Source organism: Centroberyx affinis, unplaced genomic scaffold (assembly GCF_046629955.1).
Source record: "Centroberyx affinis isolate AG114_WGS23_722 - 3 ecotype Tasmania unplaced genomic scaffold, CSIRO-AGI_Caff_v1 ptg002187l_1, whole genome shotgun sequence".
NCBI classification, from domain to species: domain Eukaryota; kingdom Metazoa; phylum Chordata; class Actinopteri; order Beryciformes; family Berycidae; genus Centroberyx; species Centroberyx affinis.
Genome location: NW_027280495.1, coordinates 1 through 25,951, shown reverse-complemented (window position 1 = coordinate 25,951; position 25,951 = coordinate 1). Strand labels below are relative to the sequence as shown.

Genomic DNA, 25,951 nt, shown 5'->3' with positions numbered 1-25,951 from the left:
CTGTTGAAACACTATAGGGCATTGCAGGCCTGCTGAAATTGCACTACTACTACTACTACTTTCCCTTTTTCACTTTCATTGCTACTACGATCACTGTCGTTTCGTCTTTTACTCAAAGGGTTTGTGCACTTCTTCCACCATCTGGGAAACAGCGGACAAACAGCAGTGGATTATTAGTAGACTCCAGTGCAGCAGTGTTTCTTAATCTTCACCCTGTTTCTGGAAGGTCTCCATATGACAAGAGTAGTCTAATTTTTTTTCCAAATCGGAGAGTGGGCAGTGCACTCACTTTTAGTATTTGTGTATTTTTTTTGAGAGTGGGAAATGAGAGAGTGAGACAGAGTAGGGGAAGCACAAGAGGGAAAACCCTGGTGGAATATGAGCTGCAAAAAATATCCATCTTAACATCCTGTCCATTTAGTCTAATACTGAGTCTTCGAATTTTGTTTTCCTCAAAACAAGTGGGGAAAAAAATCTACCAATGGGTTGAGAGATAGTTTCACAATTTTCTGAAACAAGCAAGATTATCTTGAAATAGGGTGGATCACTCCACTAGTATCAACATAATGTCACTTGATTCAAGAAAATAACAATGTTGAATTGTGTTGGAAACAAGTCAAATTATCTCACCCATTTGGCAGATTCTTTGCACTTGTGTTTTTTTTTTATTTTAAAGACCCAATACTAAATAACTTGGACATTTTTTTTGGGCAGTATGACCCTAGGGCCAGTGGGGGCACGCATGTGGTTGCAGAGGAGGGAGGGGGTTTCCTATCTCTCCTATCTCTATCTCTCTGTCTTCACGCCTGGGCCCCGGCCAGGAAGCGAATAAATCTACTCACTTCTACTTGGGGGTCCCCAAGCTTAAAAAAAAGTTGGAAGAGCCACAGATCTCTCTCTCTCGCTCGCTCTCTCTCTCTCTCTCTCTCTACTCACTTTGGGTCCCCAAGCTTAAAAAAAAGTTGGAAGAGCCACAGATATCTCTCTCTCTCTCTCTCTCTCTCTCTCTCTCTGAGCCTGTCGCCGCCTGGTGGCCACGCCTGAGAGAAACAGCACGTCGAGCCGTACAATGTGAGCAGAGAGAGTGAAGGCAGGCACAGGCACTCAGAGCATGTCGCCTCCTGTAGCAGCTGCACCTCACTGTGGGATCCGCTGTCGACCTTTCAGCCAGTAGAAATGAACTCGGAGAGCTTTTTGACTCATTTCTCCGGCACGCGCGACCTCGAGCCATGGATGCCACCGCGCGCTTTGGCAGAATAAAATAACACAGCGCCTGTTCTTCTGAATTTAGGAAGGCTTGTCTTTTGCGGGAGGATTGGAGTGACACTGTTCAGCAACTTGGCAGTCAAGTCGCTGCTGGTGGTGTGTGTGTGTGTTGGGGGGGGGGGAGAAATATCATCAGCGCTGTTTGCAGAGAAAGTGGGAAACAAGTGTCAGAAAGCAAGCAACAGATGTTTTTCACGGATATGAGACCGACTTAGGAATGAAAGCTCAACCCAGGCGCCGGCGGCCCTTCCAGCGGTTCTGCTGCTGTGGAGTCGGGCTGGTCGCCGTCATTTGGCTCACACAGGTCATCCAGGCACCAGGTGAGACCTTAATATAGACATATGATGTGTGTGTGTGCGTATGTGTGTGTGTGCGTGCGCGCAAGAAAAATAACTATAGTAATCCTATAATAGGGTAATTTTTAGAGGGAAATATCACAGCAAAAGTCTCTATGAACAAGCAAGGTGATTATCAACTCACTACTGAGTGTCACAAACACACTGTAAGTCTTTTTAGGAAATTTATAGGAATATTTTAGTGTTTTCTCGTGTGTGTGTGAGAGAGAGAGAGAGAGAGCGTGAGCGTGAGCATACCCTTAAGGAAAAGAACTGCACTAATCCTACAGTAATTTTTAGAACGATACAATATCACAGCAAAACTATAAGCCGTTATAGGAATATTATAGGAATATGATATGATACCGTAAGAGATTAAAAGTATCACAGACGCACTGTAAGTCTCTGTTGGAAAATTATAGGAATATTACAGTGATTTCTCGTGTGTGTGTGTGTGTGTGTGTGTGTGTGTGTGTGTGTGCCTTTATGAAAAGAGAACTGTAATCCTATAGCAAAATGTAGAAGGGTACTACGTATATCACAGCAAAACTGTAAGTCCATATAATGCTACCATAAAATAACATAAAACACAATAAGGTCTCTATAAACTCACAGTTGAGGATCACAGACACACTAGAAGTCCCTGTAGGACATTTATAGGAATATTTTAGTGATTTCCCATTTGTGTGTGTGTGTGTGTGTGTGTGTGTGTAACCAGTTCTGGAAGAAGCAGCCAACATAATTCCTCTATGTTGTTTTAAGAAATGTCAGGTGTAGAAAAGGCCTGATCTATGAAAGTACAGCTGGCTGGTCCTACATTCTCCATTAAAATCCTATTCAGGTAGTCTGTAAGTTGGCCTTAGGAACACATTCGATTATAAATTTATCTTAAGTATCAAAATTATAAAGTAGGTGTACAGGTTGGATATAATCTCAGTGCTATCGCCATCTCTTGTGCATCAATCGCTATACAAAGTATCTATTTAGTAGTATATCTTTATTTATGCTTCTTATGATTATTTCTCCAAGAGTCAGAAGTGTATCATTTTATGAACTGATCACTTTTTGAATGCAAAACATTTTCTTTATAATAACAAACTGTGCTGTATGATGTTAGACCTTAAAGTTGAACCTTATCCCACCTTTTAACCACCTCCCAGCTTTTATCCGATGCCGTGATTCACTCTCTTCTCACTGGAGCAAGGTGACATTTTGTCGATTATTTGAAGCAGACACAAATGTGGCATTTATTATACCAACTATTGGTCATCTTATGACTACAGATTCAGCAGGCATCACATTCATTACACATTACAGAATGATTATGATGAATTAGAGGATATATTATTGGGAAGCATTTATTTCACCTCTAAATAGGCATGTTCTGCCTTTTCCCAGGCTGTCACTGTAGCCATGAATTTGTTTTTGATGTGCCTAGATGAATGAAAGTTAAAATTAAATATGACAAACAAATGAGTACATAGCTGAAGTATGAGTTGGATGGTTTAATGCGTCGTCGTCTGGCAGCAGCATACCTAAGGCATCACCCCCATCCTTCAGTGGATTATCCTCTCACCACCTTTGCTGATGAGGTAATACTCTGCCAGCGACCCCTATCAGCAGCTCAAGCAGCCAGAACGTTTTCCTTTGTAGTCCTGTGTGCAATACAAGCTTATATATAAAGCTATGAATGAGTGAATTTAGATTTTGTTTTAGTGTTTGATTTACATTTTAGCTCTCACCTTGATATTGCAGGCCATGAGCCGTGTCATTAATATTTATATTTCACCTTTAAATTACGAGCGTGCCATCTAGCAGAAGAGGTTTTTTGAACTGAGACCAAGGCCGCTCAACTTGGACCAAATGAAAGCACAGGGCAGAGCGTTTGGTCTGCTGTGTGTAATGGCGACAGGCATGCTACTCTCATTAATGGGAAAATCTCACATGGAGCATCTTGAATAACAGCACTTGTATTGCCATTCCTAAAAAGGCAAGGTGTCAAGGAGAGCCGTGCAGATGAGCAAGAGCAAGAGATGACCAACCACTCTTCATGTAGAAAAGGTAGCAAAAAGTCACCAAAACTATCCACAGTAGGCTACTAACCGCAATCCAAAACTCAAGCGAATATTGACAAGACTAACAGATTCACGTCTTACCAAGAGAAACAATTCGTTTTCTGGTTTCACTCTCAGAAAAGAATCCTAACTTGAGTTTCAGTTTTGTAGATAGCCCCTCAATGTGGATTCTTAACTCTAACTCATTATTCATAATGCTCAGATATTTATATGATGGTAGCTTGCCATCTGGATCCCATTTAAGGTGCAAATCAGATGGTGACCAGATCCTCAGCTCTTCATCTGTGTTTAAAACGTCTTTGAGCATCACAGTTACTAAATGTTCAGTCTGGCAGTCTGACAGCCGTCCTGCAGGACTGACCTGTCATCTTCATAGAAATGCGATTCAGAGTGTTGGACTGAAATACAAATATTATTTATATAAAGCATTATATAAAGAAGTGGGTTTAGTTATTGAGGAATATTGGACTATTGAGGAATTCACAATTGAAGACATTTGCTACTTCTGACTGCAATCTAGCACTGTGATATTCCCTAAACCAGTTTTTGGCATTGGTAAGACCTGTGGAAGCCAGTCTGTCTAGTAGATGTGTGACTGACAGTATCAAACGCCTTGTTTAGGTTAAAGAAGGTTTGTTTTTCCTCAAGGGAACAGATTGCATAACTTTGAATATTACATGATGTTTCAAATAGTGATTTCTCTCTTTGTAGCCCAGTAATTATCAGTTGCGATTCAGTTGCATAGCTAATCATATTACAAATAGGTACTGTTTAATGATTTGCAACGGTTATATCATTTGGTCTGTGTTAAGCACGAGGGAGGCAAAAGTCGTGGCAAGATGAGCTCATGATAATTAGACTGTTTCGTTGTCCTACGACTTGCAGTACTTTCTCACAGCCTTTGTATATTAAATGTATAAATCAATAAATGTCAAAGCGTCAGCATTTGGCAATACGCGATACAGTACTTGAGTTTAAAGATTCCCAACAGCCGTGTTGACGTGGAGACAGATGAATACTATTTACACTTACTGTTCTGCATTCAACCAGTCTGTTTATGCTAAGGAGTGTAGCAGCAGGATTAAGGTATTTCCATACAAACACCACATTTCATGTTTCATCACCCTTCCTCTACTCTTCATCCCTCTCCACCTACTTTTCCACTTGTCCTTTTGCAACTTCTGTTTCTTCTCCCTCTTTCCTCTTTTACAGTTACATTTTGCAACATTACATTAAATATTTTACAGCAACCGCCAGTAAGGAGTGCAAAGGTCAGGGCCGGAGCGCAGACAGTATTGCTGTATCCAACAGTCATGTAAGAGCAAAGTGCTGGGAAAAGAAATAGAATAAGCTTTCAGAGGATTTTTTTCTCTTTTTCTTACGATACGAGACAATGGCTGAGGGGTTGGAGCTGTCTCCCACTTATGAGTGTGATCGTGGTGCAGAGCCATCTGTGGCAGAGACCCATTTGAATTTCATACGACTCAAGCTCCTCTTGATGCCTCGACATGAAAGCCTCCATGTCTCCTCTCGGCCAAGACCGCCGCTCTCATGAAATGGGCTCATTGAACTGTAAGGTACAAAGGGACACTACAGTGCCTGGCGATCATGAAATGCATTAGACACCGAGTCCAAGCTGCCTCTGAAATAAAAGGACAGTGGGTGATAAGGAGTATAATAGCCGCCCTACTACCTTCCAGGTTCTGGGTGGATAGATCTCTGTGGGTGGCAGTGGAGGATATCTGTAATGTTTCCCCATAGGAGAGATGGTGAGACAGATCTATATGTGAGGAGTTCCCCTGTTGCTGCCCTTATAAAGCACTACAAAGCCTAAACACACACAGAGATTGGCTATCAAGGAAAGAAATACAGAACTGAAATGTACACCATAAATATTTCTGTACCGATGATTTGGGGCAGCTGATTGCAGCCTGGTTTGTATACGTACACTGCTGTCTCCCATAGCCAGAAACGAGAGAGGAGAGAAGAGTCTGGAGCTCTCACATAGGCAAGGTCATACTGATGTATAACTGTGCAGAGCATTACTAGATGGAAAAGATGTCTGGGACAATACCAGGAGGGGACATTTACTGATTTAAAACCGATAGCACTGATATAATAAAAAGATGATTCGGTTATTAAAGTTCACTCAAAGGTTCTGTGAACTCCCAAAGTCGGTCTTGTATTCATTGCCGACAGCCCCAGGCTGTATTACAGCAAGGAACAGAGGTTTAGTTGTCTGGTTTCACGATTCATGAGAGAGTTAGACTGTCATAGGTCATATGAGCAAAACACAAATTTGTAAACTGGCTGGTATTCCCTTTTGAGTGCGTCTGTCTGGTTGTGCACTAAATAGACAAGAAAATTCAAATGACGCCGGTGTTGTTTTGTAACAGAGACAGAGTCCTCCGGGTTGCAGCCAGGCGTGAATGGCGGGCCGCTGCGTTCGACACGCAGGCTGCTGCAGGAGCGGACAGACAACCAGAGCCTGGATCACCCCAGAGCAGGTGAGTCAGACCTCTGCCTTCCACCCTTCACTCACGCCCGCTATCTCTCCTGACAGACCAGGAGGACCTTCTCCTCTCTCTCTGCTGCACTTCCTTACGCACTGTCCGTTTTGGGATCACACATGCACCCAGCAAGACCAGAAACGCACTGCGCTGCAGAGTGGTCCGAAACGGTCCGAGTGACGAAATGGTCTCGCTTTATAAATATGGCCAATGACGTAGCCGTGGTTTCCATTTGAGCATTTGAAATTTTCAAGACACATTGGCCTCATTCCAAACCTGAATTTCAGGAGAGTGTGAGTGCTTTTATAGATATCATTATATTTGGTGTGTGTTTACATGTATGTGTGTGTGTGTTTGGTGTAGGCGGGTAGTCAGGGAAGGCGGTGTGTACGAGGGAAGTCTGCCTCTCCCCTGCAGGTGAATTGAAAGGTCATGTGGACTAAGCAGTGGTAGTTGTCAGGAATCTGCAGTCTGTGCAGTGAGAGACTCAAGGAGGTAGACCAACTGTAAGCAGAGGGGAGGTAGCCAGGAAGAAACTCAGGCACATAATACATTTTCCAAGTTACAGCGTCTTTAGCAGAGGCCTAGGAAATTTGGTTACACTCTGAATAGTTAGGGTACATCCTAACTAATTTTGATATGAATTTGTTACTGAGACAAGCAGCCAATCAACAATCAAAGGTAGAGGTCTGTTTTCTGGTTCCCATGCTCATTTACGCTGGCTGGCTCCCATGAGCTACATTCATCATAGTTGACTATTTTACTATTCAAATTACACATTGGCAATGAAATCTCTTGATTATTGTGTGGGGAAATAGCAAAGAATAGCTAAAATAATAACGTTGCCTGAGGAAAAATCTTACTCTTCTGTGCCAACACAATGCAGTTCTGTAACTTCAGATCATTTGCACCTGATTTTAAATTGCACAGTTCTTTGCACCTCTTGCTTGAGCGTAAGTGCAGTCTTCTTCCCTACTAAATTTATGGAAATCAATTTGTGTTAATAATATGCCATGCAAAGTATATTACACAATTAAATAGCACCACTTTAAAGTCCACTCTGCCAACTTAGGGCCTGCAGCATAAAAAAATAAAGATACACACACACACACACATGCACACACGCACATTGTGTTTCTGAATTACTTCAGTTTCTGAAAGTCAGAGGAGAGATATTTTTTCTTGAGTGAAACACCCTTGCTTGTCCGTCTTGTTTGCGGTGACATCTGCATCTTGCAGCAAAGTAAGCAGCTGTTCTAAAAAGCCAAACTCAACATAAAGCACAAAATCTTAAAATGCATTACCACTTTTCAAATGTATCTTATTTTTGTGACAATTGGATGAGTTCATGTTAAGTCATCAGTATTTGCACAAAAAAAAATCAAGATTTCCATATGCACACCCAAAACTGGCACAACATGGCTGTATATCTATACCAATGTTACTAGGTGTGCTTTAAAATTATTGAACAGCAAGACACTTTAGAGGTACAGTCTGTGATTTAAGCAGCATACACTCATAGTCAACCAGGACCTGAATTGTTACTCAGGGTTGATTGATTAAATTTATTTGACATGAATTAAAAGAAAAGGGTCAGGCAAACACTTGGTCCTTTGGGGAAGGTTGAGAATGGAGCAGGGCAGCCAGCTACTATCTCTAAGCCATTTTTGAGCTTAAATTTAAAACCATTCCAGCTGCTGATAGTCTTGAGGCCACCTGGCAAGATATTACACAGCCTGGTTTACTGTAACAGCTTGGTTACATTGCAAATCATTTGAACGGTACAACAGCTTGTATTTGGGAGATGTTTAAACATGGACTTAGCTGCCACAAACAATACAGTATGGCCAAGCTTGGTTTAAATTTACACATGAGTGGCGCCACACACCCCAGAGCTTTACCACACATCCTCGTCTGCAGCATCACTCTGGTGGTGCTTTTTTTTGCCTTTTTCTTTTTTTTTTTTTTTACCACAGATTGGAGACAATATAACGGGATGCTCAGTGTATCTCTCTACCAGAGGTACAAATGTACTGTACAGTCATTTGTGTTGTGCTACCTGATAACACACTTAACCTTTATTGAGTCAGCGGTTGCAAACAGATCTCCCTCATTATCTTTGACAAAGACACAAGCATACTGTGGGTAGATACTTTGGTTTGGTTACACACTAGAGACAAGCCAGGGAACAAAAGGCTGGTTGATCTGTGGACAGGTACTATAAGATAGTGAGGCTCAGGTTGCTCTTTTTTTGTCTTCATGGTCGCGACTCTTTCTTACTCTACAGCAGGCTGTCTGGCAACGATTACATAATGTGTAGTGTGATTAAAAAGCCTGGCTTGGACCTCGAGGAATATTATCTTGGGGATTGCACAGCAACGTCCAGCCCCAGGCTCTCTCCCTCCCTTTTCATCCCTGCGCTGCTTAACAAGATGGAGACGGCGTGATCTGCCTTCAGCTGACAAGCCTTTGAGACCATTGTTGCTAAGCAACTGAATGCTAAATTTTGAAACCCAGACAATTCTGTCTTTCAAGCATTAAAAGTGCAAAGCAAAGAGCTAAAAATAGACTATGGGTAGAGGGGGGGAGCAAATGAATCCAAATGATGTAAATGAAGTAAATTGCTCATGCTGTGTGTTGTTGAGGCATGTTATGTTGTTTATTTTGGCAAACGACAGTCAGCTGAGAATAATATTTTTCCATAGCCACATTTTCATGTTTTATTGGGAGAGCATTGAGAAAGAGAAGCTGGCAGATAATCTAACACAATTTCTTCTCAAACGGCCCCGGACTTTTATCAGGGGATTAATATTATGGATGCCACACAAAGCAAATAGCAGTTAATGCAGCCATTATTCATGGGAGCAGTCGCCTGTTTGAAGTTTTGGAAAAATTGAAGCCGAATATTGTTGGCTCTCGCTCACTCCCCTTCATTTTCCCTGGAAGGCACGCTCTCCCGTTCACAATTACGACTCGACATTTGCAGGACAGAGGTTAAGGCTCTGTGCGTTTGCAGGACGGAGCGTTGGGTGTGAGGTTTATCATAAAAAAAACCCTCCTCCTAGCAGTGTTGATCTTTATTAAGGAGAGGATATTTGCTGTTTCCTCTTGATTGCTTTATGTCAGCAGAGTCATTTCCTCACCCACCGTGCTGATGTGCAGATTATGATGGATGGTGTTGTATGATCAGGCTGGGAGATAAAGCTATACCCCCCGGTGTTTTTTTCACTGCATAATGTGATGTGTAGTGTTTCTGTTGACAGGGCTGCTGCCTACCAAGGTGCTCGGTGCGGTTTTAAGCCCTGCCACCGTTTCATCCGTGATGTATTGAAACTGCCTCAAAGGAAAGTGAATCAAAGAACAAATGCATAATTGAATTTACATTACACACCTGGATGAAATATTTATTTTTTGATTCCTCATGAAAAATGCAGGGTTGTTGCAGTGGTGTGTGCGCGCGCGATGTAACGATGCTGTTTTTGTTGGTGCATGATGCTACTTTACTCCGTGTTCCGATCAATACCTTAGCTTGACTCCGAGACGCCCTGCAGGCTTTGGGATCGATGACGTTACTCTCTGCCTCCCAGCGCCTGTCATTCAGTTACTCTGTGAAGTCTCCTGCAGCAGGTCGACTCAGATGGAGAGATCAGCTCCTCACATCATCACTGGTTTCTTTTAGCGGGGATTTCACTTCTAATGCCTTCTGAAGAATTGACTTGGTATTGCACATATTATTACTATGTGAATCTGTCGTAAAGGTTTTGGTGAACTGGACTGGAATATTACAAAGGATTTTTCCACATCTGTTTGTTAATCTAATGAGTATCCGTCATTGACATTTAGTTTAGAGACTGTACAACACACAGTGGACATAAAGTGAAATAAAACAAAACACAAATGAAAATAGACCAGCAGTCTCCATTTACCCCAAGACTAAAATGATTATGTTTCATAATTATGTTGAATTATGTGATCCAAGTTGCATCAAAATAAATTGGCATCATGTTAATGCCTTGCTGCGGTTTGAACTGTGTGATTATGCATTTGCTTCCAGATATCTGAGTCTAGTGTTTTATAATTGCCAATGCATGTCAGAAATGTCATAGAGGACGGCTGTTACTCGAAGCTGGAAGCTAATAAAACTTTATGTAATGGATACCAAGTGTGTCAAGGCTGAAAACAGATGCAATGTGGTAAAAAGCCTTCCTGTTTACACCCTGCTGCTTCATGTACAGTGTAGAGGTCTCATTTAAAATGTCTATCTACATATTTCTTGCTTTGATATGACTTAATACATCAAATCACTGTTGTTTTTCAGTGTAACTTTTCTATTTGGTAGCCATTTTTAGGATTTATCACTGCCTTCAGAAAATGAACCTTCAACACCTCGAAAAACACAAAACACATTGATTTTTGTGAAAATGACACACTAAACTTGACATTTGCTTCGTGCTTTCATTTAGCCTGTGAAGAAGTCCTTCCCCATCTTCTCTAGATCCACTGAATTATGACACTTCACTGTAATTCAGTTCGTCACTTGACATGTAATCTGACAGCTGACTCTCAGTCTGTGAAGGCTTCCCCAGAGCCCCAATACCTTGTTAAATTGTACCAGGGATAGATATTGAGGGTGCCTGGTGATATGTTTTCATCAAAAGGGAGGAAATTTGAAATTGCCACCTATATTAGAAATTACAGACAGACTAAAAGTACATTCTTTTTTTACTTTCCATGTACTGTAAGTAAAGCATGTACTTGCCAACATTGTGAGTGGCCTGGGTGTTCACAACACAGTGAGTCTATGTTACTACTAGCCAATACTAGGTACAAGCTATCTAACAGTAGTTACTGTGCAAAACAGATGCGTCACCAACAAGACAGTGATGGTAATTGACCAGATGCTGTGGTTAGCTATCTAAAGAACAAGCTGACATTATCTAAACACAAAAACAATCAGATGTATCAGTGGGGAAATGATCAGTTCCCAGTCAAGAACGGCACAGAAATTCAACATGTCTGTTTGATACTGTTGAGACATCCGAGGCTCGACAGTAATGCATTCAGCTGTTCCCAGCCTTTGTTACCAAGAGGTGCGGACCTCCAACATGGCTGCCAGGGTGTGCATATCCTTTCATCCCTCTGTTTGGTTTGGACATGGATGCTTACTGTCTGTTTACAGTGTGCACCATGTCCACGCTCTTCCTAACACTCTACTTTGTCCACCTGGACTCCATAATGACACAATTTTCACCTTAGACATGACAAGAAAAAATATTTTTACATTTTGATTTACAGTTTGGTAACAAAGGATGTTTCAGCGTGACAACAGTGAGCTGCACAATGAGCAAGTGCTTCCTTAATATAAAGTAAGGCTGGGTATTGGCTATGACCTCACGATACGATACGTATCACGATACATGGGTCAGGATCCGATTGTATCACGATACATTGCGATACGATACATATTGCAATACATTGCAATACTCTACATAATTTACTGAAAATTTAAAAATAGAGCTGAAAATACAACTTGCTGTGTATCACCTGGGTAGTCTAATATGTACATCACATTATATTGATAACTCAGCGGACAAACTGAGTCAAAACTATTTAATTCAAAGGGATTTGAGGGAAATTTAATGTATCGATACGAGGGGCTGGAAAATCGATACAGTATCATGGAAAAAAATATTGCAATACTCGGCTGTATCGAATATGTTGGGCCAGTACCTACATTCAAAACACCAAAGCAAATGACTGCTTATCACCAAAGGTGTCACTGAAATCAAGAAAGACAAGAATCTTGCGGATTATCCCTTTAAGAATCTAAATGTGTAAAAATGAAACAGACTGTGACAGCTGTCTCAGCTGTGACCAAATGTTGATGTTTGGGAGCAGCTTGTGATGCAAAAGGCAGTAAAAAGAGACCGAGCACAAAAAGATTTAGTGTTGGGAGTGGACATAGAGGAGCTTGTAATGCCAGAGAAGCAACACTGCTGCAGCCCCATACTTCCCTAAACCCACAGGGGGCGGAGCCTGTAGGCAGTCGTGAATACTCACTGCTGGACCTCTGATTAGAAGACCACTGACCTCATCGAGCTGATGGCACAGCTGGCTCAAGTGCCTGATTTGAGAAGCCAATTGCAGATGTGTGATCATGTTAAACCCCGGCTTTCCAGTTTGTGGTCTTGTGTTGTGAAACCATGGCATGAGCTTGGTAAGAGTCAAGGCCAAGCAAATTCCTGTCCAGCACCCTTCAGTAAACTCTCTCTCTCTCTTTCTCTCTCTCTCTCTGCCCCTGTCTCTGCGTTTCTCTCTCACTCTCTGTACTCTCTCTCTCTCTCTTCCCTCTCCCTTGCTCTCTCAGACCTCTCCTGAGGGTTTGTAAGGAAAAATAAATATTTTTAGACATCGCGGTCCAGAGCTGCTGTCACTTCTCTTTTTTCATTTTTTATAAACCCAAACCATGGGAAACACATATTCACCTCCCCCTTTCTCGCTGTTCACGCAATCGCCTTGCCTTTGGCTTCCTACTGCCACCCATCAAAAAAAAAAAAAAAATGCTGCCCCCAGGGAGAGGGTCGCCATGGCAACTGACTTCACCAGAGCAACTCCTCAAAGCGTCCATCTGAGCTCCACGTTGCAGCTCTGCATTTCCATAGACAGCTTAACCTGGGACTTTTGTTTTGGGGCAGAATCGCCGACGAGACCCGGCGACGGCTCACAGAGCTTTTAGTCGGGATGTGAGAGAGCGCAGGACAAGGTGGAAGGAATAAAACCAGCGGAGAGAACGCAGATGTCCCGCAGCTGATCTGTTTGACAGGCTGTTTAAGAAGAGGCGTACAGTACAGATTCAGATTCTGACTCCCTCGTCCCTGCGATAAGATGGCAGAAAGTTTACATGCTAAGCTTTGGTGATGTAGTGGACGGGTCCTGCCCTGCAGTAACAGCTGGCACGACAAGAAAATAGGCTTTTTTTTCTCAGCTCAGTCCCATAGGAGAGCAGACAATAGAACAATAAAGACGGACAGAAACCCCCTGCCGACCCTCAGAAACTCACTGGGACTCTGGGCCTTGATAAGGGGAAGACACAGAACTTTATGGAATATTACGCCAGCAGACAGATAGGCGGACAGTTATGCGCTCTGGCACACACACACAAATGTGTAAACATCAGTGCACAAACATTTACATATTCTCGTAGATCATGGCCAAGTCCAGCCCCTTACTGTCCCCCTCCTTGGGACCATATGGCCTCCTGCTTTCCTCTGGGTTTGACGCCGCGGTGTCAAGGATCACAATCTAATATCCCAGATCACAAGGGGCGTTCTCGTAATCCACGCAGGCTGTTTGTTCAGTTCCTATGCGGCGCTGGTGCAGTGTGCATCGTGACGGGTGCAGTGTGCTTATTGTGCGCTTGTCGACCCGGCGTTGTGTCACACAGCAGAAGAGCTATTAATAGCCGTACCCTCCCTGGTAGTTTAAATTCATTCTGCCTTGCGTGGAGTTGTAAATTGGAGCTGCACTGCACTCTCTAGGCTTTCTTTTGCCATGCCAGGAGAGCAGAGGGAAGATAAACTCTCATTAACAGTTTTTTATTTATTTTTTTTTACACCCGAGGAAGGACAGGAAGCAGCTGCCACATCCACTTCCACCTCACTTCCTGCCTCTCTCCTCAGTGCATGGTCTCTATGGTCTCGACAAATGTCTAGATGACTTATTGCAAGGAGCAGTTGAGGCTGTTTGTAGGTAACTGTCATCAGACTGAGCCACGCCTGTTGAAACGGTGTCTGAAATGTGCTAGAATTGGACACACGTGGTCTCACATATAATCCCCTTTATAATAATGCCATGGAATTCCTTTATGTCCTTTAGGTCTTTGTATTTGTTTTGAAATGTTTGGCTGTAAAGAAGTAGAATCATAGAGTCTGTATGAGGTCTGGTCACTTATATATGGTGCTTTAGTTATAAAGGCTTTGTGCTTGGCAATGATTAAACCAGAAGATGACAAAGTACATTGAATCTGGTAAAACTGTCATAAGCAAGTGACACTTTCAGAAGGCATTAAGTCAATTGTGAAATTGTCTTCCATCTTAACTCCAAATTTTAGAGAAAAGTGGGGGGAAATAACAATTTACCTATCCGCAATGCTTGTGCTTTTGTCCAACGAAATCACTTGTTGGTCATGAAACTTTTGAGTTATAATTAGATCGTCATCTCAGAAACCATTTGTACCCTTCAGTTTGTTTTTGCATGTTTTGTTTTCAGTAAATTGATGTCAAACTGCATTGAGGTGGGTTTTTTGTTTGCAGCCTGTACAATATACCTATTTTCAGATTGGAAAAGGAATTAGAATAGTTACTTCATGATATGTTATGATATTTGTATTTTTAATTGAGCAAATGTCCACCAGATGTGCTAAGATAGAGCTATTTTGCCTCAGGGGACTACAGTTACGTTTACTTACCTTATTGGAGTCATATTGGAGTTCAGTTTCTATTTACTGTACACTGTAAATAGACATGGGCATCATACAGGAAGGGATTAGTTGATCAGCGACACCCATAGCAAAATTATTTAGTAGAAACACAGGACCCAGAGTGAAAGTGTCAAAGGGCTTTTTTGATTGTTGCCTTTGACATCCATTTGCAGCCCCCCTCCCCTACATACACACACATGCACACACACACACACACACACACACACACTCCCGCTGTCTGTACAGTGTGTCTGTAAATCTCTCTCTCTCTCCCCAGCCATCCATGAGTTTCCAGAGGACATCTTTACCATGGAGCAGAGGAAGAAGGGGGCCGTGTTCCTCCATGTGCTCTGTGTGAGTCTTTCACACTCATCACAGAAAACCTGCAGGATTATTACTCAGTTTTTTTTTCATTTACTCTTGACTCATCGGTCTGATCATTATAGAATACGACACTGGATGTCACTGTTTAATCAAACTCAGACCAGCATAACATTTATTTTACAATATAAAGAAGACGGGGGTGTGTATCTGTCTCTCCACTTTCCAGGCGATCTACATGTTCTACGCTCTGGCCATCGTCTGTGACGACTATTTTGTCCCTTCCCTTGAGAAAATATCTGAGGTGAGAGAAACAGCACCAACCATCTTTAGATATCATTATATAATATAAACCTCTCATTATTTGCTTAAATCCATCAGACTTCTAGTGTTTAGGATCTCATGAACTTTAGGCATTTCAACAAGTTATGGTGACTCTATTTCTTTTATGTATTTTTTCTCCATCTCTCAGAACCTGCAGCTCAGTGAAGATGTGGCAGGGGCAACGTTCATGGCTGCTGGAAGCTCCGCTCCAGAGCTTTTCACCTCTCTCATCAGTTAGTAGCTCAGTGAATCTAGACCTCTTTCATGTCAGAGTAGCAATTGTGTCAATCTTGGCAGATCTGTCGTTTCAAACTGTGTTTTCATTGGTTCTCAACATTGAACTAGGAAAATAATTCCCGGTCTTCTTCTCAGCCATGCAGTGGCAAACTCTTCCAGGAGATGTCAGCAGACTCTAACTTAAAGCCCCAATCCAGAGTTTTTGTGTACATATTATTTTTAGGTATTTTCTCAGAGATTCAGAGAGATTTGTGACCATTTTGACTTGCACATGGAAAAAATAAGCTTTTTGTAACGTCTGCAGCCAAATGTAGCTGAAAATACACTCTTGGTTTTCATCAGTGTTTTACAGTCATCACCAATGTAAACAAACCCTTCCCAGGCTCAAATTACATCTAAAACTAATATTTTGCTGACATACACTGTCAGGCCTTGGTTTAAAAGCTCAGTCACTAATTTTGAGAGTCCATTTAATAACAAGTCAAGTCAAATTTCTTGAGTACTTTTAACAGGTTTGTCACAAAGTGCTTCACAGAGAACACAAATAGAGATAAAACAAATAAAACAGAATGAGACAAAAACAAGAAAGAACAAATGTTTATTATATACATTTTTTTGGATATATGGCCAGAGTTAGACGGCATGTGCTGGTGTGTGTGTGTGTGTGTGTGTGTGGATATGAGAGCACCAGGGAGCATCAGACCAGTCCACAGAAATGGATAGGAAATGCCAGACTGCAGGGATTTATTTAATCTGAACCTAAACAAAAACAGATACTGCAGTTACAGGTTTATATTCCTTCTGAACAAAGAATAACACATTTGATAACCCCCCCCCCCCCCCCCCCCCCCCCCCCGACTCACAGGTGTCTTCATCACTAAAGGAGACGTTGGAGTCGGCACAATTGTGGGCTCCGCTGTCTTCAACATCCTGGTCATCATCGGCCTGAGTGGGATCTTTGCAGGCCAGGTAGAAAACTCGTCTTACATGCACTTGTTACTGAGAACGCACTCAATTAGCTTGATATTCACAGATGCCGGTAGTCACTAAACTATAACTGTCCTCTCCTCTGCAGACTGTGGCTCTGACTTGGTGGTCCCTGTTCAGAGACTCCACCTACTACATACTCTCTGTACTGACTCTCATCATGGTGAGATGTGCATTGCATCAATATAATCAATCAGAACGGTGTTGCTGCCCCGTACCACTTGACAGTAACTGTGCTGCGTTTTAAAGAAGCTGTTTGGTCTCTCTTTCTAGGTTATCTACGATGCCAGAGTCGTCTGGTGAGTGCAGATACAATGAATTATGTGCATATTCCATGACCTAAAGCCTTAAATAAATGTTGTCATAGAAATAGCGGGTTTCCCTGGTTGCTGCTGAACATGTGAGGAAGATTTAAGGTCCATAATTTACACTAGTTGTTAGTTTCTCAGATACTAACTGCATAAATCAGATTAACTACCTGGATAAATCAGATTAGACTTATCTTTGGGGCTCAGCTTGTTTGACAGACTGTGGAAAATTGTGTGTGGAATTTGATTTAAAGAGGGGTTGGATAACATTATTAAAATTGATAGAATAGGCACTGACATTCATATTGATATTCACTCAAATTGTTATTGGCTTGTACACTGAAGCTGGCTGCAATGGCTGGCTGGTTGAAAATGTCACGAAAATTAACACTGGTGAAATGCGTGCTAAAATACAATATTTCCCATTGTCTGAATCGCATTCACTATTTATAGAGCATTTTATCATGTCATCAAATTTCTGCAGCAGCCATCCTAGGTGTCTGTATGTTAAGTTAAAGTTAGGCTTTTTTCTTTCCTCTTACGCATTGATTGCTGTCAAGACCTCTGCCTCGGGAGTCAGCAGAGGTCCTTTCCATTTAAAATCTACAATCAATCCATTTACATCCATCTGCAATCAGAATGGCTGTGTTTGTCTGGAGGTGCATGTCATCAGCAGCTGGCAGGGAGCTCTTGTTGTCTTTGCTGATTGTCTGGAAGCCACTTCACACTGATGATGAGTCATTGGCAGCAAACTGTTGTTTGATGGACGTCTCTCATTTTGCTTTTGCATTCTTAATTGGTTCATTCAGTGCTCTTGATTCTGCGAGAGCTTTCTTTGCTGCCTCTCCTGTATGCTTTCTTCTTTTTTTTTTCTTTTATAAACCGTGGCTTTCCATTATTGTATTTGTCAATGGTTTTCATTGAATTGTAGATTTATTCATGGAAGTTAATGTAGGAGGTAACAGCGTCAGTGTTTTGGGAGGTTCTGTTAATTGAATCCCCGTCTGCTGAGCCAAGGCAGTCCTGTCGTATTTCATCTCCTGACTGTTTTGCCGAATACAATTTAGCAGATTCGTGATTCGGTTTAGTTTGCCAATTGATTGCATGCTCTGAATATCTGAGAGGTCTGCGCCCACATACATGCAGCAGTGTGTGTAGTCATCTATTGGCTGTTTACACAGGTACTTCTGGAGTTCAGTTTTAGGATTGGAGAGTTGTTGTGTTTGTTGCTCCAGTTCTGTGATTTGTTCAGTCAGTGCCCTTTGTGTTGTATTTGTATTTTGTTTGGATTGAATGTGCACACTATAACCGTTGCACATTTTTAGAAAGAATAAGATGGTTCATAGAGAGTTCATAAACAGTGATTCTGGTTTAGGATATAAGGATCTTGAAATGATTGCATTTTACATTACATTACATTTTAGGCAACAGTAGAATAAGCTTGAATTCCACCACCAAAAATCAAGGAATGGTGATGAGGTGAGAGTGCTAGGAAAATAAAAAAAAGAGAGGATTTTTAGAGTAAGTACAGTAGAGGAGAGGAATATGTTTCAACTTGCCTTCAACTTGGTTACAATTCCCGTGTTTTGATCATCTCTTAATAGCTGGATTATAGAAGGGGGGAGATGCTGTGAATATTAATTATGAATTCATGCATTGTATTCTCAGACTGGGCAACAATGAATACAAGAGGTGTTGTGCTATATGAGATCATTAATGATCCCAAAATGAATGATATTTAACATGATCAGCATGTCTGCACTTATATTGATCTAATAATCAAAGGCATAACAGGCAGGACTAGCAGTCGACTCATCAATTACTGTGGAAGAGGTTGACTGACATTTCCAGCTGTAACTTTGGTGTAGGTATTGATTAAATTTGTGGCTCAACACTGAGATCGAACTTTAGTCAGAGTTGAGTCTAATCCAAATTTACTGTTTGTGTTTGCAGGTGGGAATCCCTGCTCCTCATGTCCATGTATGGAGTCTATATTCTAATCATGAAGTGAGTTTGCTGAATACCAAACCCTCACCATACTGTACCTCCACAGTTGTCCAAATTCTGACGAAGGTCAAGCCCTGTGTATTGCACATGCAGATGTAAGGAAACAGTAGTGCTGTTTGGTTGCAGGTTCAACTCCCAGCTCCTGGGGTTTGTGATGCATCAGTTCAGGAGCGGCAGACCGTGCTGCTTCGGGTCCGACGAGAGAGATGAGAAGATGGGAGACGAGGCCGCTGCTTGCAACACCTCCATGGTGCTTCTTAGTAAAGGTCTAGTCTGAAATCCTTACTGTGTCTGTCTCTGATGCTGTCAGTGGCCTCACTCATGAGGCTGTAGCTATGTGGCTTTTTAAGTTGAGACTAATGGTATGTTCACCTTACCGGCTACAAAAGCTACAAAATGGTCTGTCAAGCTACATTGGTGCCAATGGAGCAGAAAAGTGTTGCCCAGCTGATCGTTGATGCTTCATACCGTCATCATGTTGGGAGCAGCAACTAACAAAGTCCAATATATTATCTGTTACATATTGCTGTTGTCATGTGGAAACCTTGTAGCTCTAATTTAGGTGATTTTCATATTTTAACTTGAATTGAAGGATTACATGTTCCTCTGTGGTTTGAGAAAATACTGCAACCATTGGGCTTTTGAAACCCTTTAAAACTGGATAAACTCTGAAGTGCATGGTGGTCAAGCTAAAAACAATGCTATTTTTCTCAGATCCTGTTGAGGTTTTTAAGGTTTTTACCCAACACCCTTACACTGTGCAGGCCAAGCTCATGGTCAGGATCCTCAGCCGGTCATGATGGTGGATGAGCTTCTCATCCTCAACCCCCACCAGCTGTCCTTCTCTGAGGCGGGCCTGCGCATCATGATCACCCCCCACTTCTCCCCCCGCACCAGGCTCTCCATGGCAGGACGCATGGTCATCAGTGAGGTACTTGACACAGACATCAGACATTATAACATGATCCAGTTGGGACAGTACACCAAAAAGACAGCTGTCCGCTCTCTACAGTCTATCTATCCTCTCTCTCTCTCCTCTCACAGAGACAGAGGTTGATCAGGAGTCCGAAGAGCCAGCTGGACGGCGAGGCCGGCCCTGGGTCCAGAGTGGGGTCGACCAACAACAGTCTGAAGAGGACGGGCTCTTGCGGTCTAGAGAACGGGGGCGGCGTGGAGAGGCAGGCTCCCGACGGGAGAGCTGGGATCGGGGATGGAGAGGCGGGAGAGAAGCCGGGGGTCGAGGTTTGCCAGCTAGAGGAAGAGGAGGATGATGAAGACGGGCCTTTCAGTCCTGTGCGCATACCAGGTGAGGATGTCCCGCACTCGGCCTGGCTTAATTATTACAGCCTTAAAGGTGCGTTAAGTATGATTTTGATAGGGTTGTTGATCAGTACCAAAGATTCAACAATTACTTACCAAGCACTGAGATTTCTGGCTTCCAAAACTCACTTTTTGGCTCATACTGTGTTTTGAAACGATTCCCCATTAGACATTTCTGTTGGACCTCTGCTATAATTAGCTATCTTACTCATCGCTATTGTGAAAATGTGACTTTATTATTCATGTAAATTACAGGCCACTGTAAGCTGTGCAATATTGTTGTCATAGATCACTTAATGCCTCTTTAAATGTCTCCATGTACTGCTGTTTGTCCATCAGAGTAAACAGACTTAGTTTATTTCCTCAGTCAAAGATAGATTGAATACCTCACTGTGACTGACGCTGTGCTCCTCTGTGCCGCAGGTGGCTGCTGTGCGCGGGTGAAGTGGGTGATCTCTTGGCCCCTGGGCCTCCTGCTCTACTGCACTGTGCCTAACTGTGTTCTGCCACGCTGGCACCGCTGGTTCATGGTCACCTTTTTGGCCTCCACCCTGTGGATCGCCATGTTCTCCTACCTCATGGTGTGGATGGTAAGGAGGCAGGACTTGTAAGAATCACATGATCACTACAAATGCTCGCTTCGGCTGGTTGGTGCTCCATTACAATTTACAATTTACAATTTCACATTTGGCAGACGCTTTTATCCAAAGCGACTTACACATGAGATTTGCATACAACACAAGCAAGTTTCTAGATAGGAGAGAACAACGAGAGTAAGTGCTATAGAGCTAAGTTCTGGTCCAACAGGACAAAGGTGCTACGAGACAGTGCAACAAGCTAAGTTCTGGTCCAACAGGACATAGGTGCTACGAGGGAGTGCTACAAGGCAGTGCTATGAGGTAATGCATAGAGTGCATCAATTTTTATTTTTTTTTTTTATTTTTTTTTTATGAAAGGAGGTATTCTCTAAAGAGCTGGGTCTTCAGCCTTTTCTTAAGGATAGAGAGGGATTCTGCGGATCGAATGGAGTTTGGCAACTCGTTCCACCACCGGGGAACCACAGAAGAGAAGAGTCTGGCTAGAGACTTAGGGCCTTGCTGAGGTGGCAGCACCAGGCGCCGCTCCATGGCAGAGCGTAGTGAGCGGGAGGGAGCGTAGACCTGAATGAGGGAGTTCCATTACAAAGTACTCACCTCTGGACAGATTGCGTAAGTTTGAAACCTTGTCTCAAAAGAGCCCAGTCTGTATTCATACAGTATGTGCTGGTACAAAGAACCTAATGGGTAATTCCATTTGTAGTTTTTAGATTCCCAGATCATATAAGTTAGTATATGAAGTGTAACATATATCTTTTCTTTAAGTCTCAGAAACCAACCAGCCAAGTTAGGTTGAAGGTTTAACAGAGCCTGAGCCAAGACTGATCTTTGTTCCTTTTTGTATTTTGGTGTATTTTGTAAATGGGTGAACTTTGCGATCAGGGATATGTCACTGAATAATTATTGAAAACAATATAACTGATTCAGATGTATCTGTAGCAGAGTAGCAGCCTTTTTGTTTAGTCCAGTAACATCTTTAGTAGGTTTATTTGGTATTGTCCATCCACACTATCTGCACACTTTACATGTAAAACTGCAAGAATTGTTTTATCCATTAGTAATTTCACCAGGTGAAACCAATGGTGTGTTACAATGTCTACATGGCATTTGAACTTTGAAATTTGAAATGCAGTGTGAGGTGTGCAGTCCAGACCGCAGAGAGCTAGAGCAAATAAACAAATTCCTCTTAAAAATGTTTCCATTTGTACCTGTATTTTTTGGACAATGGATTCTGGTCTTTATTTAAAGGAGATATCGGCAGTTCAGTGATCATACTGTTTTAACTGTGAAAATATTAAGATAAAATGTGAAACTAAACACAAAACAAATATTTACAGTGCAAGCACAAATGCTCCACTCTGAAATACTTTGTACAGTCAAATTTGCAGCTTAACTGTTTCTGCAGTATCTAGCAACAATATGCTCAAAGTGAGTTTTGTATTGCAACATTTTCTTTCTTATAATTCTGATTTGATGGAGTGCTTGTTTGCAAGCTTGCTGAGTGACTTGATCTTACTGTGTTAATGTCTCTGTCAGGTCACCATCATCAGCTACACACTAGGCATCCCAGACTACATCATGGGCATCACATTCCTGGCAGCCGGTACCAGCGTGCCAGACTGCATGGCGAGTCTCATCGTGGCTCGACAAGGTAACAAGTGGAAACTCTTTATTCTGAGCCTCCGACTCAAAACCGTTTACCCATTCTCTCTCTGCGGTGTAAACACTCACAAAGGCACTTTTATAGTTTAGTGTTTCTCTGTCTCTTTCCAGGCATGGGGGACATGGCGGTGTCTAACTCCATAGGCAGTAATATCTTTGACATCCTGCTGGGTCTGGGTTTCCCCTGGGCTTTGCGTACCCTCGTGGTGGACCATGGATCATCAGTAGGCACACACACTTTGTCCCCCTACTGTCCTGTTCCCCTTCTCTCTTTGACCGTCTTGGTTTATGGAGGCGTGTGTGTGTGTGTGTGTGTGTGTGTGTGTGTGAGAGAGAGAAAGAAAGACAGTGGAAGAAGTATAGAAGCAGGGATTTCAGTTTCTGAGCTATATCAGATGGTTGTACAGCTGTGACACCACTGCTCTTTTCCACAGGTCTTCATAAATAACAAAGGACTGGTGTATTCTGTCGTCCTGCTGCTGGCTTCTGTCTTCCTGACGGTGAGAGAATAAAATTGACCAAATTTTGCTCACATGTCTGCTGGGTGTTCATCTTTGTCGGCAGGCGAAATAGTTCCACATTTCGCTCCTGGCTCCGGTTTTGTCAACCAGCTTAGGTGGATTTGGATTCAATTCAAGATGTGGTGGGCTGTTTTATGCTGTCGCCATGTTTTCAGCTGTTGGATTTATTACTAACTGGAAACACGTGGGTCTGTCACGTGTTTCAAGGGTAACCGGTCCAGTGTGAAAGGGCTATTGGTCAAAATACAAAAATAGTGTATTGTATAGCAGAAACTGAAGCAGTTTCATCAGTTTCTGGAATGTTTTGACTGTGTGATATTACATTTTGGAAATATAAAACCTATTTGTTATTTTGGTTGATTACTGTTAGCATTGTACAGGTTATCTGTAGGTCCTTAAAAGCGCTTAGTATAAAACATCTAAATTTGAGGCCTTTAAAAGTATTAAAATGTTTTTAAATCCAGTTATTAGAGGTGTAATGTTTTTCACCATGTAATAAAAGGTGTCTCTGTGCTGCATGTCCACTCTTAGATTAATACAGAACAGGGTCAATAGTACAGTATGTATCCTATCTCCCTTTACAATTCATTTTCTGGTGTCCTTTTTCTTACACTGCCCATTTATTTTAGAACCTTCATTAGCTGTGATTAATCAGAAATAAGCTTGTTTTGACAGACTTTTGTTTCTTAATTTTGGTCTTTAGATTGGTCTTAAATTCAGTTCCAGGTAGCTTTTAAAAGGTCTTAAAACCTCATAAAATGTGTCATTTTGAAACCTGCAGACACCCTGTAGTAATATTTCTCACTGCTCTCTTTCCTCTCTCCTCCTTTCCTCTCTCCGTCCCGCCTCGCTGGCTGCAGGTGATGAGTGTCCATCTGAACCACTGGAGGCTGGATCGCCGGCTGGGCCTGGGTCTGATGTTCCTCTATGCCATCTTCCTGCTCTGCTCCATCCTCTTTGGGCAGATGTGAGGCCTTAAGGTCAAAGGTCAACCCTGTAGGTTCTTCCTGTTAGACGCCAAGCTGAGTAACCTACCTGTCTGCCACACGTCCTCTTTCCTCAAGCCAAAAAAAAACAAAAGAGTGACAGCGATGTTGTGTACTGTACCATGTGAGAGTTGATGTGCACCACTGTAGGATACGCTAGGGTGACGTTGTTCACATGCAACGACACACAGAGTCTTTTATCAATAGCAAAGTGTTTCTATTCGTACAGTGCAGTGTTTAAAGGCGGTCAGACATGAGCCTTTCAGTGGGTGATAGATAGAGAAATAGAGAGAGTGGCTTATCCAAAATAATCATGACATGGCAGATGGAAGCAGCAAATTTGGTTGACATGTTTATTGAGAGACACTCAAAAAAAAGATCTCAAACAGAAAGTGACATATAGCAAAATAAAATACCATATCTGGTAAAATACCAGATCAACGCACTCCTGTGACTGTGTAACAGTTCATTTATTTTAACGGCAACTAAAAGTCACCACTCACACAGTACATGAACTATATTGCTTGGTGGAAGAATAACATGTTGTTATTGATTACATCTATAGGATTTATTAAGCAGGTTTCTTCTTTTTTTGTTTTTATAAATGGTGTGTTACCGCCGTTTTATAAAAGCAGTAAGCCATAAGAGGCTGAACTTTACAGTGATTTTAGAAGCTCAGAGGGTTTTAATTGTAATTGTCTTAAAACACAATACTTACAATATTAGATTTTGCACATGAAATTAAATGTCAACATCCAGTGCAGTGAGCAGAACTCCTAGTCTTCATGACACGTCTTAATATGCAAGCAGGGCCTCATCTTTTTTTAGCGTTATAGCTTCCTGTTGCTGCAGCTTTATTTTTATCTTTTCCTCTGAGTCAGCTAGGTTTTTTTTTTTTTTTTTTAATTCCCAAGTTCTGAATTCTGCTGCAGCGTTTATGAGATAAAAGAGTGAAGTTCACAAGTAGGGGGAGTTATCTAGCTAGGGTTGGACGAGAGGAATTTAAATGCTTTCTAAATCCTTGTTCAAGCCACAAGATGTCTAGCGGGACACACCAAATTAATTACAGGATAGCTAGCTAGATGACCTTTATCAGCATCACTGCGAACAAAGGCCTTTTCCAGTAGAAAGAAGGCGTAATGACATATCTCCTCCACTGCTGAACCCCTATAGTTTCTGTTGCTATGGAACATTCACCATACTGAACTTTACTGACAACACCAATCAAATTCTAACAAAAAAATTGCACATGATCTTGTAGAGCAGCATGCACACTGGCAGCACACAGAGCTGCAGTTTTGATTTATTGTAGGGGGAATGCACCGTTACAGGCAGAATATCCAATGAAAACCCTGTTTGGCTCAAATACAGAACAAATTATGTCTTCAAAACCAGTCAGGGACCAGACTTCTGAGAAGAGGCTGAAATAAAGGCTGTCATGGGGAAAAAGGGTCTGGTCACCTTAGATATCGTTTAGAATGCGATTGAAGGCTCAAAGGATTATACTTTACCTTTCTTAGGATACTTACCTGAGGGCTTTCAGAAATTTGGCCTATTTGAAATGTTGCCGTCATTTAGGTGACCATCTTACATTTTACCACAAAAATAGCTTTACAGCAAATTCAAAGTTTGAATGTTTGAGTCTTTTCAAGGATGGACTGATAGAAAAAACGATTGAGATGAAAAAAAAAAAAGCCTACATTTTATCTGCCATGTCGTGATTTGGCCTGTTTTCCAGATAAGACACTCTAATAAAACTAGCAGATTAATCTTATCGTCTCTTGGCCTTAGGTTTCAATACCCTTGTATGTTTTGAATGTACACCCTAGCTGAATTTACCATGTCGTGTGGAAATATTTACATGCGTACAAATGTAGCAGGCAGCACTGAATTACAGCGAAGAACCTCTGAACGGACGGTGAGGCGCAGCAGTCGTGAGAATAAAGGGTCAGAACACCATTAGAATAGAAAATATTCATATGAGATGCACATTATTGTGACAACATTTTGATGATTT

General features: G+C 42.0%; 1 protein-coding gene across 1 annotated transcript; it reads left to right on the top strand.

Annotated features, from left to right (window-relative positions):
• The first annotated feature begins 1,483 nt into the window (after positions 1-1,483).
• On the top strand, positions 1,484-23,919 carry LOC139655096 (sodium/potassium/calcium exchanger 3-like). The gene is made up of 17 exons (XM_071532394.1): positions 1,484-1,586; positions 6,073-6,183; positions 14,943-15,019; positions 15,216-15,290; positions 15,459-15,543; positions 16,413-16,516; positions 16,623-16,697; positions 16,808-16,833; positions 18,796-18,849; positions 18,976-19,115; positions 19,614-19,780; positions 19,894-20,155; positions 20,593-20,759; positions 22,302-22,416; positions 22,539-22,651; positions 22,862-22,927; positions 23,809-23,919. Exons 1-17 carry the CDS (start codon positions 1,484-1,486, stop codon positions 23,917-23,919), a joined length of 1,851 nt encoding a protein of 616 aa, XP_071388495.1.
• Positions 23,920-25,951: the final 2,032 nt, after the last annotated feature.